Source organism: Lytechinus pictus, chromosome 15, assembly GCF_037042905.1.
Source record: "Lytechinus pictus isolate F3 Inbred chromosome 15, Lp3.0, whole genome shotgun sequence".
Classification (NCBI taxonomy): domain Eukaryota; kingdom Metazoa; phylum Echinodermata; class Echinoidea; order Temnopleuroida; family Toxopneustidae; genus Lytechinus; species Lytechinus pictus.
In genome coordinates this window covers 9,223,636-9,244,267 of record NC_087259.1, presented here as the reverse complement: position 1 = coordinate 9,244,267, position 20,632 = coordinate 9,223,636, and the positions used below count along the sequence as shown (strand labels likewise).

Genomic DNA, 20,632 nt, shown 5'->3' with positions numbered 1-20,632 from the left:
GGTTGGATCCGGGATTTCATTTAGGAAAGAGGTCGGGTTCGGGGCAGGTTTTTTTTTTTTTATTGTTAGGACAAGCAAGAAAACTTGGCTCTCAGTGCAAAAACCATATGAGGGGCGTACCTATTCTCCCATTATCTTATAAGAATCAACAATAAAGACTTCTATAGTGGTCATACAATGGCCGATTGGTATTGACACCTTAATACACATGTACAAGTTCGGAGTGCGAACCCCGTCATTCATGGTTTTTAAGCAAGACGATTTATCGACAATGCTCTTTCACGTCTGTTGGATGGTGACATATTGGACCCGTTGCATAAAACGTTTGCCATAAAAACTCTGGCAAATAAACAAAAACTCTGGCAAACAAAAGTATGCCATTGAAAATTGCAAATTAAAAAACTCTGGCAAAAAAGTTGCCAGAGTGTTTTTTATGGCAAACGTTGTATGCAACGGGTCCAAGGTCGGTCCCTGACTAGTCCTACTCTGTAGAAGTTCAAACATTGCCCCACTTACACGAATCGTTGAGTTTTGATACATAAACTTTTTGTGACGTTTTGTCCTGAATTGTTCAAATGGTAGGGGAAGAGAATATTCTTGACATGATGATGAAATGTACCTATGAATATATTTCAAATAATTTACCACATTAAGTCGATAAAAACTCACTTCTACTATTATGTCATATTGTGTAATTTGTAATTCATTGTATAAATGGGACATTTATGGAAAGTCAGGGTAGACAGATCATACACAGTTCTAAGGCCAGTATTCTGAAGTCGAGTTTAAGTTAGACCATGGTCTAAACTCTGTGCTAAAATTACGGGAAGCCAAACATGTTAAATCTCGTTTACGTTGGATGCTTCTCGTGATTACTGCGCTCTTTCCTAATTCTTTCAATGATGAAAAAAACTCTCTTATTTTTCACTCGCAGCGAGTTTAAGATAAAAGCCAGTTGTGGTAACGATCTCAAAATGACTTTTTACAGAATCAAATATAATGACCACCCAAGTGTCTGTTTGTATGAATAAAAAATATGTGCCAAAGGATTCTGGAAGAAATTGTGTAATTGCTAAGAAATAAGCAAAATAAGCGCGGATTCGGGCACTTCCGTCGGGTCTTTATTCCAGCAATAATAATACACTGTCCCACGTGTGCCTCTTTGTGTTGGCGACCTTCAGTGTGATCGTTTTTCAGCTTATAGATTTTATGATTTCACAAAGTTCTGTTTATGTAACTGTACCAGATCTAGATTCACGATGATATAGTAATACCTAACCTTGGTTTTACAGACTTTCTCACGAAATCAGTGTTTTTACTGCGACTACTTGCATTTAGTTTTAAACGAGCCGATGCATTGAACCTCTACTGTAAGATATTTATGTCACAAGTGGCTATCCATAGTTAAACCGCAACTTTAAACCAGAGTTTAGAATACGGACCGTATTCACCCCTAAAAAGTGCTCTTCTACGTCACATTCTTCTTCTATACGATTTGATTTCCCCCAACAGGATACTTTGAGACCATTTTTAATCATACAACACCGATTCAGTCCCAAGAAAGGGCAGGCTACACGGGACGGAGAAGGCGGGACGCGGGAAGAAATAGGCGGGAAACTGATGAAGTTAAGGCTATGGAATTGCTGGTGGTGGCGGACAACCAGATGAGACTATTCTACGGTTCAGATGTGGTTAATTATACCCTTATCGTGATGAATATTGTGAGTAAATATGATTCAGAGGGGGAACGTCCACGTCTCATAAGCCCAATATATTTCTCATATAACGTGAACAGTATGCTTATTGGCGTGAATAAACTGTAAACTGTTCCGATTTCAATTTTAAATCAGTTTAGTCGCACACATCTCGTCTTTGACATCAGTGTGTACCGGGTGCGTGAATGCGCGTGCGTGGGTGTGTCTGTGTGCGTGATAATTACAATGCCCAATAAACTAACACAAATATTGCTCAATATTTGAATCATCAGGAATAATGGGATATTGTATTTTATTTCATTTTGCAAACGTCTTATTTCATGTGATCGTAGCCCTTTTCTTCTTTATCCTATTCATTTGAAATTAACATGGAGATAAATTAAGAATGAACATCAATCATTATTATTCCATACGTAACATGTTGTACATCTGCTTCTTTATTTAGAGGTAAATATGCTCGCTATTTATTTTACAATACTTTTGAACTTTGTAGTTAATGATAAACACAATAGTTTCTACATGTCCTAAAATCATGAACAAGTTCCAATCTTCCAAAATATCATGCACACCATAATTTTTTTACCGCATTATTCACAAATATACGTTCGGTCATTGTCAGGTACGTGTGTGCGTATGTGTATTATGCGAATGTTTCGTGAATCTAATATCTATTTTGAATATGACATTGGATAAGTAAAGTACTTGATATCAAACCTAGACCTTATGCAAGTGAATCCTTATTCGTATTATTACTCTTCATTTATTTCCTTACACCAAGGCTGCCGGCAGGTTCCAGCATCAATCTCTTGGCAGGGGATTATTCTTTCATATAGTGAAGCTTGTTATTATGACCGCAGACTCAGTAAGTACGACCACGCCTAATGGAATTCACTTATTTTGAGAAATAAATTACTTTTTTTTTCAAAGAGAAAACATAAAGAAATTAAACATAGGCTAATGATTCCAAAAGTAGACAGCTTAGAAGCTACATTTTGTCTAGTCATGTATACTGATGTATGGATTCCTCAATACGGCTTAAGGAAATGGAATCCTAATTTAAAACTTTCTTTAATATATTGTGAAAGGGACGGGGTAACGGTAAATAAAAGGCCAATGATTAATAAATCATGAAAATGAAATATCAAAAGCTCATAATCATACTCTTAGTTCTTCAGAGTGAATTTAACTCGGATAGGTGCCATCTGGGATCGAACTCTCTTGCGAGTTAAAAGGAGTTATATTCAGATTCCCAATAATTTCGACTTGAGATGGTCATGACAGTGTGCGTGGCATCAGATGAAAATCAGATTCCGTGTCAGGCAGCTAAAGACGAGTTACTTTGACTCGAAACAAAGTTGACCCCAATTTGGCGCCAATCCGGGTCAAATTTGACCCTTCTTTTCATTATGCTAGCATACACGATACAGAGTGCTAAGTTTCACGATAGACAATACAGGTATATACCGGAGGCTTTGTGGAAAGATTATTTGCTTTCTATATTAATTTTTCACCCTATATGTGATAAAAGTGTGGCAATTCAGAGATTATTGGCCATTATTGATAACCTTTAATTGGACCTATACGGTAAAATAGATATATATATATATAATAAAATGAGCAACGTACACCATTAATTTTAACAAGAAAAGGTGCTTTTGATTTAAAGGGTCAGAGTCTTCGCGTTGACTAGAATAATTAATATACGGTTTGACCATCATGATTCATATTTATCGTGCACTGAACTGTCCAGATCAATATCATATAAAGAATTGAAAAATAAGGATCGATAGCTTCCCAGACCTACCTCTATGGAGTGTCTGGTGTGAAACCATTAACCAAGTAATTCCAAACGAACTAACTGTGCAATGAGATTAAAGGTTATATGATCATCTGATGATTAAATAATTTCAATGGATCAGTTATGGTTGTGAATATCGTTAAAAGGGAAACACAACATTCCATAGAAGTGTGAATTCATTTTCTTATTCATTATATCTTTTAATACAGCAATAGTACTTTCTTAATATATGTGATTTATCATGTGTCATTTTAAGAACAAATTGACTTCCCTCAATTGTATAGGTTACAACTCAAGAGGGCGCAACGCTAAATTCGGTACCTGATGGAGAATTGACACTTGCCAGTTTCTGCTCTTACCAGTATCACACAAACCATCTTCAAGACGATCACCCGGATCACTGGGACAATGCTGTCCTCATCACAAGGTATAACCCTGCCATTTGCATGTCTTTTCTACAAAAAAAAAACGCTGCTTAGAAGTTTTATGCAACGCTATTTACTACATAAACCTTTCACTAGTTGTTTAAACAGTTTAAACAAGTGTTTATATCTTAAGCAAAGCTTAGTTTTAATATTCAATATTCCGTTAATTAAGCATGTAAAATTAAAATGATAAAATTTTAAAACAACATTTTGTGTGTGTTAGCTCCCGGCTAATTGAGGGTATCAGCGATAAACTTACCATTAGCTTGAAGTACCAGTGCTCATTGAAATCATGACAGAAAACATCTTATAGGTCTTTCTTTTCAGAGTAAGGTACATAAAATTTGAATTATACATGTGCAGTGTATATTAGTATATCTCTTCAATATGCTGTGATTTATAAAAAATAATATCAAAATTGCCACACACCTAAAACTGGGTAATGTTTTTCATATTTGAGAATGTCCTGCGCTTACACGTACAAGCCTCAAACTTTCCCAAAATACGGGCAGAAGAATGATTGAACGCCTTGTGACAAGAAGGGTATGACGAAAGTTAACAAGTACGCGCTTTGTCTGACCAATGTTTTGTTTGTTTGTGATGTTCCCGATTTCTTTTAAACGGAATTGCGTTTGCCACAATAACAAAATGCTAGTACTTTTGGTTACGAAGGTGACTCAGTTGATGTACAGTTTTTATACCTTCATGGTCTAGGCATGATATCGAACTGAAACAGAATAAGTACCTACTGGGGATTGCCAATTTGCGAGGTGCATGCTCGGATACTCACCAATGCTCAGTGAATGAAGACAATGGCCCTTCATCCGGTCTCATCATTGCTCATGAAATTGGCCACACGTAAGTACACTCAACCAAATATCGTTCTAAATAAAATGTAGGCCTACCCTTTGCCGCCATCCTGCTATAAAATTGAGCCTACCAATCATTTTATTCGCTGTTGTAAATACATAATGAATGATAAACGAAGATGAAATCTGCGAAGCAGGATGAATAATATCATGAGGGAAAAAATCAATCGGGAGGTTTACAAAACTTTTATTATGGCATTGTTAGGAAAAATCACTTGTTTACATAATGTCAAGTGAAGGTATATTAATTTTTTTTAAGACAGTGCCATGAAATTCATCATAAATCGACAAATGTGGGGTGCATTAATATATAGATGAGTTGAATAATTAGTAAATAATTATGGCTGATGTTAATAATGACTTCAAACGCTTTGCAGAGTCGGAATGCTACACGATGCAGACACAGGTTGTCCTGCCGGGGCAAACATAATGTCATCAAGCCGAATTGGCGGGAGTGGTTCTTATCTATGGTCAGAGTGCAGCAGGGAACAATTCGACGCATTTCTCCGGTCAGTAAAACTATTCTCTAAGAATATTTCAAACAGAAAATGATGCATAGATGACCATGTAATCCATAAAACAGAATAGATAATGATAAAACATGTTCTATTTGCGATTCACCAACAAGGCACGTATGTTTATTTATAAAGTCTTAATTCAATATGCACTAAACATGAGCAAAACAGAATGGAAAAAGTTTGGTCTATAAAGTGATTGATTAAAGATCTTTCATTGGTAAACAGCAAAAAAATCGCAAAAATATTTATTTCCATTTTTTATTTAATTTGAAATGGTTATTGCCTCGTTCTTCAGTTTAAAATTAAACTAAGGTTAAGTGTAGCCTATATTGGGGAAGGGGATGGGTAAATATTTTGCTGGTGAGGCAGGACGTGTAAACGTTTTCGAGAGAAAACGAAAGTGAATGATCAAAGCGATCGAGCTTGTCCTTGGAGCACTTTTGCATTTTGTAAATTGAATTATTGAAGGATACTTTCGGTTATTTTTTTTGAAAATTTTCAGTAAAAAATGTAAGTTTTCACTTTTTTTTTTTTTTGGGGGGGGGGAACTGCTCCTCCCCCCCTTCTGTGCACGGCCATGGTTAGATAATCTTTCAAGTTTATTTTGAAGTTTATAAAATTGTTAATATTTATTTTGATTGTAATCTTTATGTTTGGATTTGAAATCAATAAAAATCAGCTTGAAACTTTATCTTAGAAGGAAAGTTTACATAAACGTGTGAAAAAGGTATTGAGTTTTCAAACTTGGTTCCTACAGGTATCCGACCGTCACTTGTTTGAATGACATTCCGGAAGTTCTATCTGGCTTTGAAGGCGAGAGACTTCCGGGTGAGATATACGACGCCGATGAACAATGTTTGCAGTACTCGGAGTACTTCAGCGGTGCATGCACGGACACAGCCCTTCCTATATACGGAGTCCAAGTACGTGCAAATAAAAATAAGAGTTAAGACAAATCTACGAAAGCCAAATATGAAACTCTTTTCAGACTTTCCATGGAATAATATAAGTTCATTGCAGGACATGTCTATTTACATTTTAATAATCGCCTAAATTGTTTTGGCTTATAAAGATAGTAAATAAATAAGAATAATAATTAAAAAAATGACAAGTGGGGATGTGACATTATCAATTTGCCCATTGAACATCATAAATACAAAAATGTAACTGTTTCACCGAAATAATGCAAATCTTTGCAATGTCATAAATTTGTTATTCCTTGTTCGATTTTGGTGACATTTTAGGTGTTCTGTTTGCTTTTTCTTTATCTTTTCAAATAATATTGTTTTCAGCCTGGAGTACCCCTTTATGTCTTTGCTGTACAGAATAGCAACTTACTTTTAAATGTTATCAAGAAAATACAATGCATAATCAAGATATTGTCTGTTTAATGATTCGCAAAAACGATGTGCATTAGTATAAACTTCGTTGCCTTGTTGTAAGGTAAACTCGATTTATGAAAACCGTTGCTTGTTATTTGATTCAGTTGCGGATTCTTTGGGAAAGGTCATCAATCTGCCCTCGCCCATGTAAAAAAAAATAGTAAAAAAAACACTCCTTCGCAAATCCAGAAATAATTATCAGAGCGAATTTAATATTAAAAAAGCTTACGGTAAATATCTACATGATCTAGGAAATATTTTCCCCCTTAGATATCTACTCCTGATTTTTTGTCAGAACTGGACTAAATAATAATGGATAAAGACATGGAGCTCTAAATTGTTTGTTCAATATAATTGCAAAATGCATTTCTTTGCATTTTAAGTAATTCAGATTTTTGTTTTTAAATAAGGTGTAAATCCAATTTTTGTCTTCCATTACTTCAGGACCGATGCCCGCAAATGTTTTGTAGATTTCCAAACGGACTTTGCTCGCGCACGGGGGTTGCTATCGCAGACGGTACAACCTGCGGGGAAAATAAGGTAAGTTTCCCCCCCCCCCCCACACACCCTCACACACACCCCCTGACACATCCTCTCCGAAATCACACACACACATTCATTTCACTAAATATACCGTATATATCACTTCAATTTACGATTCATTCACCACCCTATATTTTTTAATTCAAATATTGTATAGATTCAGTGTATTTTGGCAACAACAGCTGCATAACTGGTACGCAGCGGAGACAAGAGGACAGGTGCCCCAGAATTTTTAAAATCTATGTTTCTCTTGCAACTCTTTACAGGAAATTCACATACACTTTACACCAAATCTTTCCCTGTCAAACTTAAGATGCAAAAAAAAATCAAATCTTTCATTTCAACCAAATTAGGAAGGAAAAGCAGGCCTAAAAATTTCCACATACCCGCTTATCCACTCTCATTAACCCACCCTCCCGCACTCTAACATATCCCCCCACTTTCACACACACACACATCCTCACACACACACACCCTAACTTCTCCCCCCCCCCCCCCCCCCACACACACACACACATGCCGCCCCGACACGCGCGCAATTATCACTATATTTCTTCTTCATGCAGTGGTGTTTCGGGGGCACCTGTGTGGACCGGCCCAACACGCCAATCGACGGGGGCTGGTCCCCTTGGGACGCGACATGGGGCCCTTGTTCCAGAACGTGTGGCGGGGGTGTTGAGCTGAGACACCGGTATTGCAATGATCCAGAGTAAGTTTTTTCCTTAACCTTTAAAATAGGATTTAATTTACAAATTTATTTTCTAAGGGAACTCTCTCGTTCTCTCTCTTCCTCTCACTCTTTCTTTCGATCCCACTCTCCCATTTTCATGATTTTGGGGTGGTTCATTTATCCACATTGTGCTGCACTCAACCCAGGTGACGTAAATGGGTACCAGCAGGAAGTAATTCCTCAAAAAGCTGTGCGCACCGGAATCGGTAGACTAGCTTATAGCCGGGGTAATATAGGAGCGCCTTGAGCACCTAGCAAGGTGGATAAGTGCGCTATACAAATCCTATATTATTTTTTATTAAAACGGTGACCCCAAATAAACAAAATAATACACAAAAATGAAATATAATGATCAGCTTCATTGCTATCACAAACATATTCGAAATAGTTCCAGCGGAAAAAAATTATATCAAAAGCCATTAACGATTTCTGATGTTATTATGTCGAATAATCATGTAAGAAAATTATAAAATGTATTTGTTCATAAAACTCCTTGATCTGTGACCTATGGATTATCATTTATTATTACCCCTTTTTATAAGTATGTCATTCTCTATATCCTTTTTATTTTTAATGTAATCATCACAGGCCACGAAACGGAGGGGAATCCTGTAAGGGTCAATCAATCGTAGCCAACATGTGTAACGTTCAGGTAAATTACATTACCTCTTGGTTTTTTTTCTCAACAGAATACTAATATCCTTTATACATGTACATACAATGTATTCTTCCACTGGGACTTTCACCTTACATCTCTTTACAGATAACCTTGTTAAATGAGGCTTATACATTGTATCATCAATAATGGTGTAAAGGAAAATAATGTTATCAAAGAAATTCCAAATGAATGGAGTTTTCAGTTATTTATCTAGAAATTCAATTTATATGGTTGATACAATTGTTCTTCTTGTCACATTGGTATTGGTCTTAAGACGATTCGGGGGCAAAGGAGATATGAAATAGGAATTAAAGTCGGTAAAAAAAATACTTCAAAATGTTAGAGGATTTTTTTTCTTTATCTGAAAATAACTTTAATTTGGTTTACATATCTATTCAATAATTTGTCTTTTTACTCGGCAATTTAACCGGCAGCCATGTGAAACGACACAAAGAGAGTTCCGTAATGAGCAGTGTACGTCGTCTAGTCGTGAACCATACGACGGTCTTGCTGACCTAACCTGGACCTCCACTACTGACAACCAATCAGGTATTCAAATTATTCTTGTATATAAAAAGTTCCATTGAGTTGGTTTCTGTGGGTATGTTTAAATTGCTTTCTTCGTTTCCCGTTTCTATCTTTCCTGGTTCCATTTTTCCTCCTTTCTGTCTTCCTCTCTTGCTCGCTTTTTCATATTATTTTATTGATAAATTTTGTGATGTTATTATTATTGATTTTTTAAAACACGTCTACACGTTGGTATCAATAAAGCATAAATATATATTTGATGCCAGATAAAAGAGCAATGTAGATAAGTGGTCAAGGGCCTTGCTGAGAATCGAACCCCGGAATTTCATGGTGTATTTGGGCGCCTTAGACCACTCGGCCACGTCACCTCGCACGATTTTCTAGCTGATCAACATGATTAAACTAACTCTCACTATGTCATTGAAACTCTCGGTTTAAATATTAAGTTATTCATAATTGCTGGACGTTTTGTCTTATTAAGATAAAATGATTGTTTTAATACTTCTTCGATTAACACCGCTACCTTTTTTTTATATGACTGTAATATTTAGTGAAAATTGTTTTGTGTACTGTAAAAAAAAGGTCGGCCTGTCGACACACACGTGCAGTGAAAATTTGTTGCAAACGTTAAAAGGACTAGGAAAATGGAGAATTCAAGAACCACGTTTACACATATTTTATATCATACTTTGAAAGTCGGCCTATAAGAATGCATTAACATACAACATGTATTTCCATTCGTGTGTGTGTCATGATGATCTAAAAAAAAGTTTGAACAAAGATTGAACAAAGATTGATTTCCCCCCTAATTAAATATAGATAAAAATATATTAATGGTAAATTTCTTTTTACGATTCTGCTTTATAGGAGATCAGTTATGTGAGCTATGGTGCCAGGCCGATTTGGCTTCGGCTACTGGGGAAACAGTGCGCGTATTGGACCGACGTGATGGTGGTTATATGGATGGAACGCGCTGCTCGTTGGATTACAACGAGATGCGCGTATGCGTGCAGGGGACGTGCCGAGAATTCGGATGTGACGGTTACCAATACTCCGGCGTAAGATTCGACGAATGCCGGGTATGCGGAGGGAACGGATCAACTTGTCGCAGCGTAGACGGTTCTTTGCAACTCAACTTATCCGAACAACGTAAGGTCCTTGATTTACCCTTCGAATTCCTTTTTAGTCAAAATTTTCTCTTTAATCCCACAGGTTATCCAAAATAACATTATATTTCATGCTATTACGTCATAATATATTTCGCATAATTTTGTAATTTAATTGTTAAAAATGAAATGAAATAAATCCTTATCAATCAACCGAACATTTAAAGTAGACATTTCATCTCTCACGAGGCAAATATGATCGAAGGAAACTAGGTAATAACATGATAAACTAGGAGGCACGGAGTTAAATATTGTCAATGAGCTGTGGTCAGCGAGGCAATAGCACTCATTAAAAAGTTCATCGGATAAAAATTAAGTATATAGCTCCTATAACAGCCATGGACAAGGTACATAAAATAGCCTTAAGGTTATATATATTACACAAATTAGAGTCCTTATAATACAGCCTTTTCTATGTTATGAATTTCGTTCATTAAAGTATGTTACGTATTTTCTTTATGCAGAATTCAGCACGTTTTTGACCATCCCAAAAGGTGTGACGTCATTCAGCGCGGTAAATACAAATACCTCAACATTCATGGGTAAGTCCGCTTTGAAATTCAAGCAAGTAAGGTCTTCAAAGTAAGAATGGATTTACAAGATGATCATTTACAGTGAATGACTTTGATCAATGGCACAAGATTACATGTACGTTGAAATTGGTAGATTTCGACTATTAACCAAAAACATGAGTGAAAAGCAATAGTTTGCAGCCATATAAATGAGATAACGAATTTTTGTTAAAACGTTTTATTGCTAATTTACTATACCTCAAATCACGTGATTGATGTTGATGTAAAGATGCGATGGTGCGAATGTACAATGTGCCCATCAGATTCCAATATTCTAAAAATCACCTCGCTCCTCCCATTTCGCTGATCCGTCGCTTTTCTCCTTCACCTAATCAGATGTAATGATAAACGGAGAGCTTGTCATCGGTGGCAGTAGTCAGACCAGGCCGCCAAGATGGGAGTACTGGTTTGAGAACATCACAGTCTATTATCAGCTGTCACAAGGCCAGGAAGTCATTCTGTAAGAGTAACAAAATTGAAAGATAACAATTTTGAACTTTTTGGGGTCATAAAAAATCATCTTTAATGTATTCTAAGTCTCATTTTCTATCATAACATGTAAATCTAAGTATGAAAATGAACTTTAATGAATATGAAAATAGAATGATTCAATAATCTTAATCTGACTTTAGTTCAATCACGTTCACAAGCCATGCCACATCGTACATTATTCGTTATTAAAAGGGCAGGTTATTCTTTGGTCTTAGCGGCGATTTATTGATAAAATGAAATGCTCTTCGACAACACGCCCATTTTGAATCCTCGGGTCTCCATTACTAATGTATCATTATGAACTTCAAGGTAGAAATCCTTGAAAACTTGGGTGATAAAATTGACACGAAATACAAACCTATGCTGTAGATCTTTCCTGTGCTTCTACATGAAAATTCTGTCATGATTCCAAACAGAATCAAAAGAAAAAGATCTGCATCAACCTTTTCTCTCTTTTTTCTGTATATGAATCAACTTCTCATTAATGGGGTCAGCATAAAATCTTTATATAGTGTTTTTACATGCCATGGACCATAAAAAAGAAAAACTTTAACGCTTGAAAGTTCTATGTTTTACAAATAAATAGTAAATTGAAAGTGTTTCAATGGTAACCGAACTTTTGTAAGATTTGACTATAAGATGATATTCCAATATATTTCACGTTATCAGATAATCATACCTTTATCAACATTTTAGAAACGTTTGGAAGTTTATATACATTGTTTTCACATTATTCTTCCAATCAAACACCGAATATTTTTTTTCTGTTTGGTTTTGGTTTGTTTTATATTCTCTCTGAACAGAATAGCGGGGCCCACATTACACCCCATAGAAATACAGGCCTTCGCTGCTTCATCCTTGGGAATAGCTTCCGCCAATATCCACTATGTCTACTACGTCAGTGACAGTGTAGTTAACCCAACGCCCACCCCGACTCCTGTTACTCACATCTGGGCTAAGTCCGGAGGGGAATGCAGCGTGACTTGTGGCGATGGTAAGCTATTTTCCCCTTACCATGTTTGTTCATCATAGTGTCAAAGATTGAGAACATGCATTTCGTGTTTTGGGGGGAATTGCTAACGCAAAACAGAAAACACAAAGAACCTTATTACGAGAAAATAATTTATACAGTTTTAATTGCAAATTAATATAACAGTGTTTGTTCAATTCATTTGATTGGTAGGTACTCGAATGGAAGTAGTTCGATGTGTCGACGTCGTCGGTGTCCAGTTTGTTAACGACGCCCTCTGCGACGTAAATAGCCGACCGGTTCCCCACGTGGAGTCCTGCCGGGAGGACGATTGTCCCCCAAGGTGAAAATGGAAGTTGGAATAAGAGTGTAGAGTAATATATTTGGTTCATAAACAATTCTTCTAACAGTGTATATTATGATGCGGTTTTAGACCAAGTGGATATGAGACGAAGCGTGGGTATAGCCTAACTAAAAAAAAAAAAAAAAATGGGTAGATGGCAATTAGGGAAATGGCTATAGTTGACGAACTGGTTGTAGACGAAGTAGGGTTAGGTCATATGGGGTGAGACCAAACGGAACGTAGACGAAGTGTGTGTGGACCAGTTGCTTTAACAAACACACGGATGAGCAAGATAAGAAGAGGAGGAATAAGAAGTACAAGAACAAGAACAAGGGAAACGCACGGATGGGCAAGATAAGAGTAGGAGGAAGAATGAGAAGAACAAAAAGAAAAACAAGATAACGGGGAAAATGATAAAAACAAAAACGACGAAAAAAAATATCTTACGAATAACGAAAGAATACCAGGTCAAAGACTCAAGGGGCACCATTTCAACATGTTTTTGTGATAGCCTAGAAGATGTGCTAAACCGAATACTCATATAGCTTGACTGTTGTTGTTGTTGTTGATGATAATGGGGGATGCTTTCAATTAGCATAAAGATAGTGGATTGGATTGGAACGCTCTTTTTATATAAGCCACTGGCAACAAGAGCTTCTGATATTGTTATGAATCATGATTGCACCACAAGATGCGCGTCCCATATTGATAATCATGCTCTCCATAATTATCAATTCAGGTGGTTCCTGGCGGACTTGAACACCACTTGCAGTGCCACCTGTGGCGAGGGGGTGCGCTCCCGAGTCGTGGTATGTCTGCTCTTCGCAGTTGAAGGGGTTCGGGTTGTGGATGACTCTTTCTGCGACGGCGCGGAAAAGCCAAACGCTGCCGAACCCTGTACAGACCTGCCTGATTGCCCAGGGACGTGGGTGATGAGCTCCTGGTCTGAGGTAGGCCCTAATTACTGTTCAATAGTTGACTTAAACATTGAACGATTGTTGTTACCCAAGCTCATGAGGAAGCGCCAAGACAAAGACAGCGGGGGGGGGGGGTTCGCTCTTCCTTTTTAAATTTTGGTTTGAGGTAGAACATTTTTACTTCAGATTTCGAAAAAAACATAATCAACCCGTTCTATGGTGCAAGAAGAGAAATTATTAGATGAAAGTTCGCATCTAGCAGAATAAGCGTTGTTACAGTTCAATTAAATCAAATACTTTCCATACTTTCCAAATGGTAAGAATTGAATTTCGATTGACACTTTATACCTAATAACAAGGAATTGTTTGAAGGCATCCCTAAAAAAATCTGTAGCATATTGTGGTAACATGACAACAAAGTTCATAACTACCTGTAATCAAGGTTTAAAAAGTTTATTTAAATTAAATCAGATCGAGTACTCAATTATCTCTTGCTTGGAAATACAATTCTGTTCCCGTACAAAACGTAGGTATCATTGACTAAGGAAACCGTGTCTGTAATTCCACAGTGTAAGCCTTGTGCTAGTAGGACCCGTCTGGCGCTTTGCCGAACAGGCTCTGATTTCCTGACCCAACTTGATGACGAGGAGTGTCCGGAGCCCAAGCCCCATACGTCGGAGCCATGTGAGTGCGTCACGACGACACCATTAACAATAGAATCTTCTTCCCATCCGGTGGAATATAACGTCACGGGGACAACGGCTCAACCCGGAGGAGTCAGTGAGCCTCCTGCTATTCGTCCAGGTAAGTGAAACTGTTGCGATCTGCAATTGTACAGGAACCTTTCGTTCCTGGTAGACGGAAGCTCCGGGAATGGTGACTGAATAAATGTCACGAAGAACTGGGAGATGACGTGCGTGTGTTCCATTATTTCCATTTCTTTACAAACAATTTCCTGGTTGAACTATCCATTGTAAACTTTGCAAAATTAGATATTAAATAAAGTAAAATTGATATTGTCCTATGTGAGTGAGAGTTAGCAGATTCCGCTGACAGTTTCGCTTGTCATTATTCATATCATTACAAATCTCATGATCAGCGTGATATAAGTTCAAACTATCAAAATCCAGATATCAATAATATGGTAATTTCTTCTTCACTGTTTCAGACGATAATTTTCTCACACATGACCGTGGAACTATTAAGAAATTGGGGTCAACAGATGGCTCTTTGTCGAGTATAGTTGTCGTCGCACCGCTTGGTTACGTGGTCCTCGTCTATTTCGAAGTCGTCACTATAGATTGCTCATTAGGTCAGTACGCAATTGTTGATATCACCGTCATCATTAGCGAGTTTTCGCAAATCCCTACGCGGACGCTTTCTGGAACGTTGAGAACCTATTGTCAAAAGCCTTTCATGAGAAAACAGCCTTCGTCGAAAGTCGGTTAATCAAAGTAGCAGTGTCGTCCTGGACTTTGGACAAACGACATACATTTATTTGTATTTTTTCGTCAGCTTCAAATCTTAGGACGATCTGATGTCCCCATTCACCAATTTTCGACGAAAACATCTATCAAGCTGTTCATTATGATTTGAAGGGCATTTTTAATGGATTTTCTAATTTGTACAGTATGTCCCCGTTGCAATTGCGAAGGCTGGTATTATCCACATGCTTGTACATCATTGTCATCCAATTTTCCAGCAAATATATTTGTACTAAATTGTATTAATAGAAATAAAAGATACTATAGAGGCTGGGTGACTGAATATCTGATTCCATCAAATATATTTTAAGACTTACATGCAGTTGCATTACATGTTTTGAAGCCTATTTTGGTTACAGCCTCGAATAAAAATAAAAAGTCAAAAGCTGAAGGACCGCTAAATTCGAGGTTCAGTGAGAAAATGATTATTGTTTTCTTCACTATATTTTCGATTTTTGTATAGCATTAAAATAAAGTATTCTGAAGATTAATTGCAGTAGCATCAAATATCTAGGAATAATTATTTATCGAATCGCTCTCAATTCTTGTTGTATTAGGTGAATTATTCCGTGTGAAGGACGAAGAGAATGTATACAGTGCATGCAACTCATTTACAAATTTCAACTGGACATCGACAGGCAGCATACTTCAATTCGATCTTATAACAACAGCAGACGACAGAGGGTACACATTATCGTATCGCTTTATCCCAGTTTCGATACCAATATCTGGTACGTGCAATCGAATAGTTTTTGTCTCACCTGCATAGCAGAGTGAGACTATAGGCGCCGCTTTTCCGACGGCGGCGGCGGCGTCAACACCAAATCTTAACCTGAGGTTAAGTTTTTGAAATGACAGCATAACTTAGAAAGTATATGGACCTGGTTCATGAAACTTGGCCATAAGGTTAATCAAGTATTACTGAACATCCTGCCTGAGTTTCATGTCACATGACTAAGGTCAAAGGTCATTTAGGGTCAATGAACTTAGACCATGTTGGGGGAATCAACATCAAAATCTTAACCTAAGGTTAAGTTTTTGAAATGTCATCATAAATTAGAAAATATATGGACCTAGTTCATGAAACTTATACATAAGGTTAATCAAGTATCACTGAACATCCTGCATGAGTTTCACGACACATGACCAAGGTCAAAGGTCATTTAGGGTCAATGAACTTTGGCCGAATTGGGGGTATCTGTTGAATTACCATCATAACTTTGAAAGTTTATGGATCTGATTCATGAAACTTGGACATAATAGTAATCAAGTATTACTAAACATCCTGTGCAAGTTTCAGGTCACATGATCAAGGTCAAAGGTCATTTAGGGTCAATGAACTTTGGCCAAATTGGGGTATTTGTTGAATTACAGCCATAAATTTGAAAGTGTGTTGGTCTAGTTCATAAAACTTGGACATAAGAGTAATCAAGTATCATTGAACATCCTGTGCGAGTTTCAGGTCACATGATCAAGGTCAAAGGTCATGTAAGGTCAAAGAACTTTGGCCACGTTGGGGGTATTTGTTGAATTGCCATCATATCTCTATAAGTGTATTGGTCTAATTCATAAAACGTGGAAATACGAGTAACCAAGTATCACTGAACATCTTGTGCGAGTTATAGTAGTTTTCAAAATCAGCACTGCTGCTATATTGAATCGCGTGATGCAGGTGAGACGACCAGAGGCATTCCACTTGTTTATGATAGATTTCACAGCATATCCACTCTTTGATAGTTTCTTTCATAATAAATAAATTTACAGTTTGCCTTACTCCACATGTACTCCCCTATCTCTCTCTCTCTCTCTCTCTCTCATTCTCACTCTCTCCATCTTTTTCTGCATTTCTCTATTGGTAACACACACACTTGACACACACTCACACCAACCTCACAAGCACACGCACAATATTTACACATGCTTAGGGGTTTCTTTTCTTTCGCTTTCAGTCGAAATCCTTGATTATTTTGCTACATTAGTATACTCTCTTTTGTTTCTTATCACATAGACTGCGACCAGGTGTTTCTAGAAGACGCAGGTACCTTGTCCAGTCCCAACTACCCATCGGATTACCCGAACGACCAGCAGTGCGTCTATCACATCGTTGCCCCTCCCAACGTCAGAATCAATCTCTACTTCGACCACTTCGACCTGCAATTGGAAGATGCACTCCTCTGCTCGACAACAAGAGATCACATTTTGGTAAATTGACAATTTGCACTTTGCGTATACTCCCATATTGGGATATCATCACACCTACATGTACAGCAAAACCATGAGGTTGTCAATGTTATTTTTTGTCTTCGGTTGAATCGGTAGTGAATGTAAATACCCATGTTAGTTGTATATAGGATAGTGTAAGTCTACGGTTGCAGCTTAACCCCTGCATGTTTTATAAAGCTGTTCGTAAGTTAAGAGCGACTTTAATAACGGCTGGTGATCCTTTCTATTGGTAAATGGTATATTCATTACCGATGGTTTACCGCGTACGAAAAGTTCACCAGTCATTCTTAAAGTCGCTCTTAACTTACGAACAGCTTTATTAAACGGTCCCCTGGAAATACTAATTCCAGCCTACCAAAAAAAAATAGTGCAATAATACATTTATTATTTTTTATGCAGTAACTAATATAATGATTACTAATTACGACATTGGACTCGAGAGCAGAATAATGTGGACATCAGTTTGCCCTAATAGCGATAAAGTCCAAACTTTTTTTGAATGATTAAGGATGTTATTAAATGATTTCCCTTTGAAGGGATGGTCCGAGCTGAAAATATTTATATCTTAATACATAAAGTAGAATTTACTGAACAAAATGCCTAAAATTTCATCAAAATCGGATAACAAATAATAAAGTTATTGAAGTTTAAAGTTTAGCAATATTTCCTGAAAACAGTCATCATGAATATTCATTAGGTGGGCTGATGATGTCACATCCCCACTTTCCGTTTTATTATGTTATTACATAAAATCATATTTCTTTCATTATTTCATACTTGTGTGAATAATATGTCTCCCTTATCATGCTTATAATAAAATAAGTTGCAACAATAAATATCTAATGCACTAAATCAGTTGTCAATCCAATTTTTCTAGTTCTTGGAGAAAAAAATTTGAATAAACCTAATTTCATATAATAAAATACAAAAGAACAAGTGGGGATGTGACATCATCAGCCCACCTAATGAATATTCATGACGACTGTTTAAAAAAAAACATCGCTAAATTTTGAAATTCAATAACTTTTTTATTTGTTATCTGATTTTGATGAAATTTTCGGCATTTTGCTTAGTGAATTCTACTCTATTTATTAAACTATGAATACTTTCAGCCCGGACCATCCCTTTAATCGAGAACACTACTGCAAAGCAAAAATACACTATAACCAATACTGTCTCACCCCCCCCCCCCTAAAAAAAGTGTGCAATGTTACCACTTTTTAATAATTTTCTTTGTTCATTTTATTTTTTTCTTTTCAACGTAGATCAAAGACCTCGACCAGCGATTTTACAGCAGCATATACTGTGGTCAACACGTCCCCTTCGGTTACGTCTCGTCCGGAAACCGGCTTAGAATAAACTTTTTTTCGAATTCGAACTTATCGTCTTTGGGTTTCTCGGCAACGTACAATTTCGTTGAATGAGAAACACAATGCCGTTGGGAACTTTGGAGAAGAATCGAAAAGTGATTCGCTGCATATTGGATGTTCGCTGACACGAAGCTTGCCGATTAAGTATGTGGCCTAGTTCGGATAATGTCCCAGTTCGGATAATGTCGTCAGGAATCCGGTTTTTAACCAATTTCGAATCCGATTCGGACCATTCTTCGAAATATAAATAGTGTGTAGCTCAAAGGCGAACATAATTTGATATCATAATAAAAATCAATCTACACTACACTATTACAAATCGGACGCTTCCGAGAATGAATCAATCATGGTACGCGAGGCTTCGCGATCTGACACAAGAGTTTTTAAATCGTGTAACAAATTATTTGTATCCCTACATCATTATGCTATCAACACAATTTGTGTTGAATATCAATCAATATGCAGTATTTGTGTGGTTTTTTAAAGGAATAGTCATAATTGACGTGGTAAACTGCTTTTGCTATCAAGAATACGAAATATGGACATGGTGGTAGCAGTCAAAACATCAATTATTCGATGCAGGTTCTTTGACAGTTGTTAAGCTTTCTTAAAGTGGAAAATGTATGGTTCATTGAAAAATGTCAGCATTATTTATTGTTTTCAAGGTTGCTTTGTAATATTTATTTGTATATCAATATTGTATTTTTAAACGCAGAACAATTGTTTATGTTTTACTACATACAACATGCAGGGCATGGAAGGAATTTTTGTAAAAAACACAAATATTTATGTAATGTAAATTTTATGACACTAATGTCTCGCTTATCTGTAATGAATATAGTGATTTATTTATTGTGTAGAAAATATGAATCGTTTGAGATCTAATTAAATCAGGAAAGCTCTAAACAATACTGCATTTTTGTACTGATCCAATAATTGATTATGGTGTTAACACTCAATAATAGATTAAGTTTGAAGTACTCGCTTCGCCCTAAAAACGAAACTGCTAAATCAGCATATTAGGACTTCATACAGTGTCTGCACTTCAGATACTGATTTGCAACAATTAGGTCTGCTACAAAAATGACAAAAACCCATGAGCTGTATGACGAGCCTTGCAGGCCATAATACAGTGACAACCATATAAATATACACCTAACATCTTCCCAATGCATGTATTGTCTTAACCAATCAGAACAGAAGGGAACTATATCGACGTCCGTACTTATTTGGTCGAAAAAACCCTTCACTCAATCATTGCATAGATTAAACACACATATTGCTCACACTTTTCACCTTCTCCAACTTAACCGCTCAAAAAAGTTCTGCAACTCAAGTTTGAGCGGTGATAAATTTCTTAGTGTGCCATCATCATATATGAAAGTGTAGAATTGAAAAGCATCGACATTCCTCTACAATCATGTGTCATTTGTAATGCTAGCTTCGTGAGAAAGTTACACATTAATACGCACGTTCGAGGTTCGAGCCCACGTCAGAGAGCAGCAGCTTTACCCAATCCAAATAACAGAAGACATAAATTTGTATCATTATGTTTTGGAAATTAACGATTTCGTTTGCACAGTTCATGCAAGTCATGTCACTGGACATCAAGAACACATGAAGTGCAATGGACACCAATTCGCACCGCGACGCAGAAAGAATTCAAGAACGCAGTAAATGTATTGAAAATGCCCGTCAAATGACAATGGACAGCTGGGAGGCCTTTCTCGAAAATTGGTGAACCGGAACAGCAGTTTCGTCCTAAGTCGCGGAGCTGACGGAAATTATTTTCAGCCTGGACCATCCCTTTAAAATATGTCGTTCGTCCAGAGACCAGGGCGAAAATGTCGTTTTCATTCATCACTTTTCGGCACAAACTTGGTTGATCTTTCTCATGAGGGAAATTTGACAATACATTTTCTATGTTCC

At 36.9% G+C, this 20,632-nt stretch overlaps 1 protein-coding gene across 1 annotated transcript in view; it reads left to right on the top strand.

The window, feature by feature from the left end:
* The window catches only part of LOC129277231 (A disintegrin and metalloproteinase with thrombospondin motifs 13-like), a 32,726-nt gene extending 13,112 nt beyond the window's left edge, over window positions 1-19,614 (top strand). Inside the window, exons 5-25 of the mRNA XM_064110252.1 lie at window positions 1,513-1,721; window positions 2,494-2,577; window positions 3,798-3,940; window positions 4,653-4,796; window positions 5,185-5,316; window positions 6,083-6,248; window positions 7,152-7,247; window positions 7,817-7,959; window positions 8,569-8,632; window positions 9,073-9,187; window positions 10,034-10,315; window positions 10,797-10,874; window positions 11,241-11,364; window positions 12,200-12,390; window positions 12,580-12,709; window positions 13,449-13,659; window positions 14,196-14,430; window positions 14,795-14,938; window positions 15,668-15,841; window positions 17,119-17,312; window positions 18,599-19,614. Of these exons, the coding sequence (XP_063966322.1) occupies window positions 1,513-1,721; window positions 2,494-2,577; window positions 3,798-3,940; window positions 4,653-4,796; window positions 5,185-5,316; window positions 6,083-6,248; window positions 7,152-7,247; window positions 7,817-7,959; window positions 8,569-8,632; window positions 9,073-9,187; window positions 10,034-10,315; window positions 10,797-10,874; window positions 11,241-11,364; window positions 12,200-12,390; window positions 12,580-12,709; window positions 13,449-13,659; window positions 14,196-14,430; window positions 14,795-14,938; window positions 15,668-15,841; window positions 17,119-17,312; window positions 18,599-18,757 (3,218 nt within the window). The 3' untranslated portion in view covers window positions 18,758-19,614. The remainder of the gene's footprint in view (window positions 1-1,512; window positions 1,722-2,493; window positions 2,578-3,797; window positions 3,941-4,652; window positions 4,797-5,184; window positions 5,317-6,082; window positions 6,249-7,151; window positions 7,248-7,816; window positions 7,960-8,568; window positions 8,633-9,072; window positions 9,188-10,033; window positions 10,316-10,796; window positions 10,875-11,240; window positions 11,365-12,199; window positions 12,391-12,579; window positions 12,710-13,448; window positions 13,660-14,195; window positions 14,431-14,794; window positions 14,939-15,667; window positions 15,842-17,118; window positions 17,313-18,598) is intronic.
* The last annotated feature ends 1,018 nt before the right edge of the window (window positions 19,615-20,632 follow it).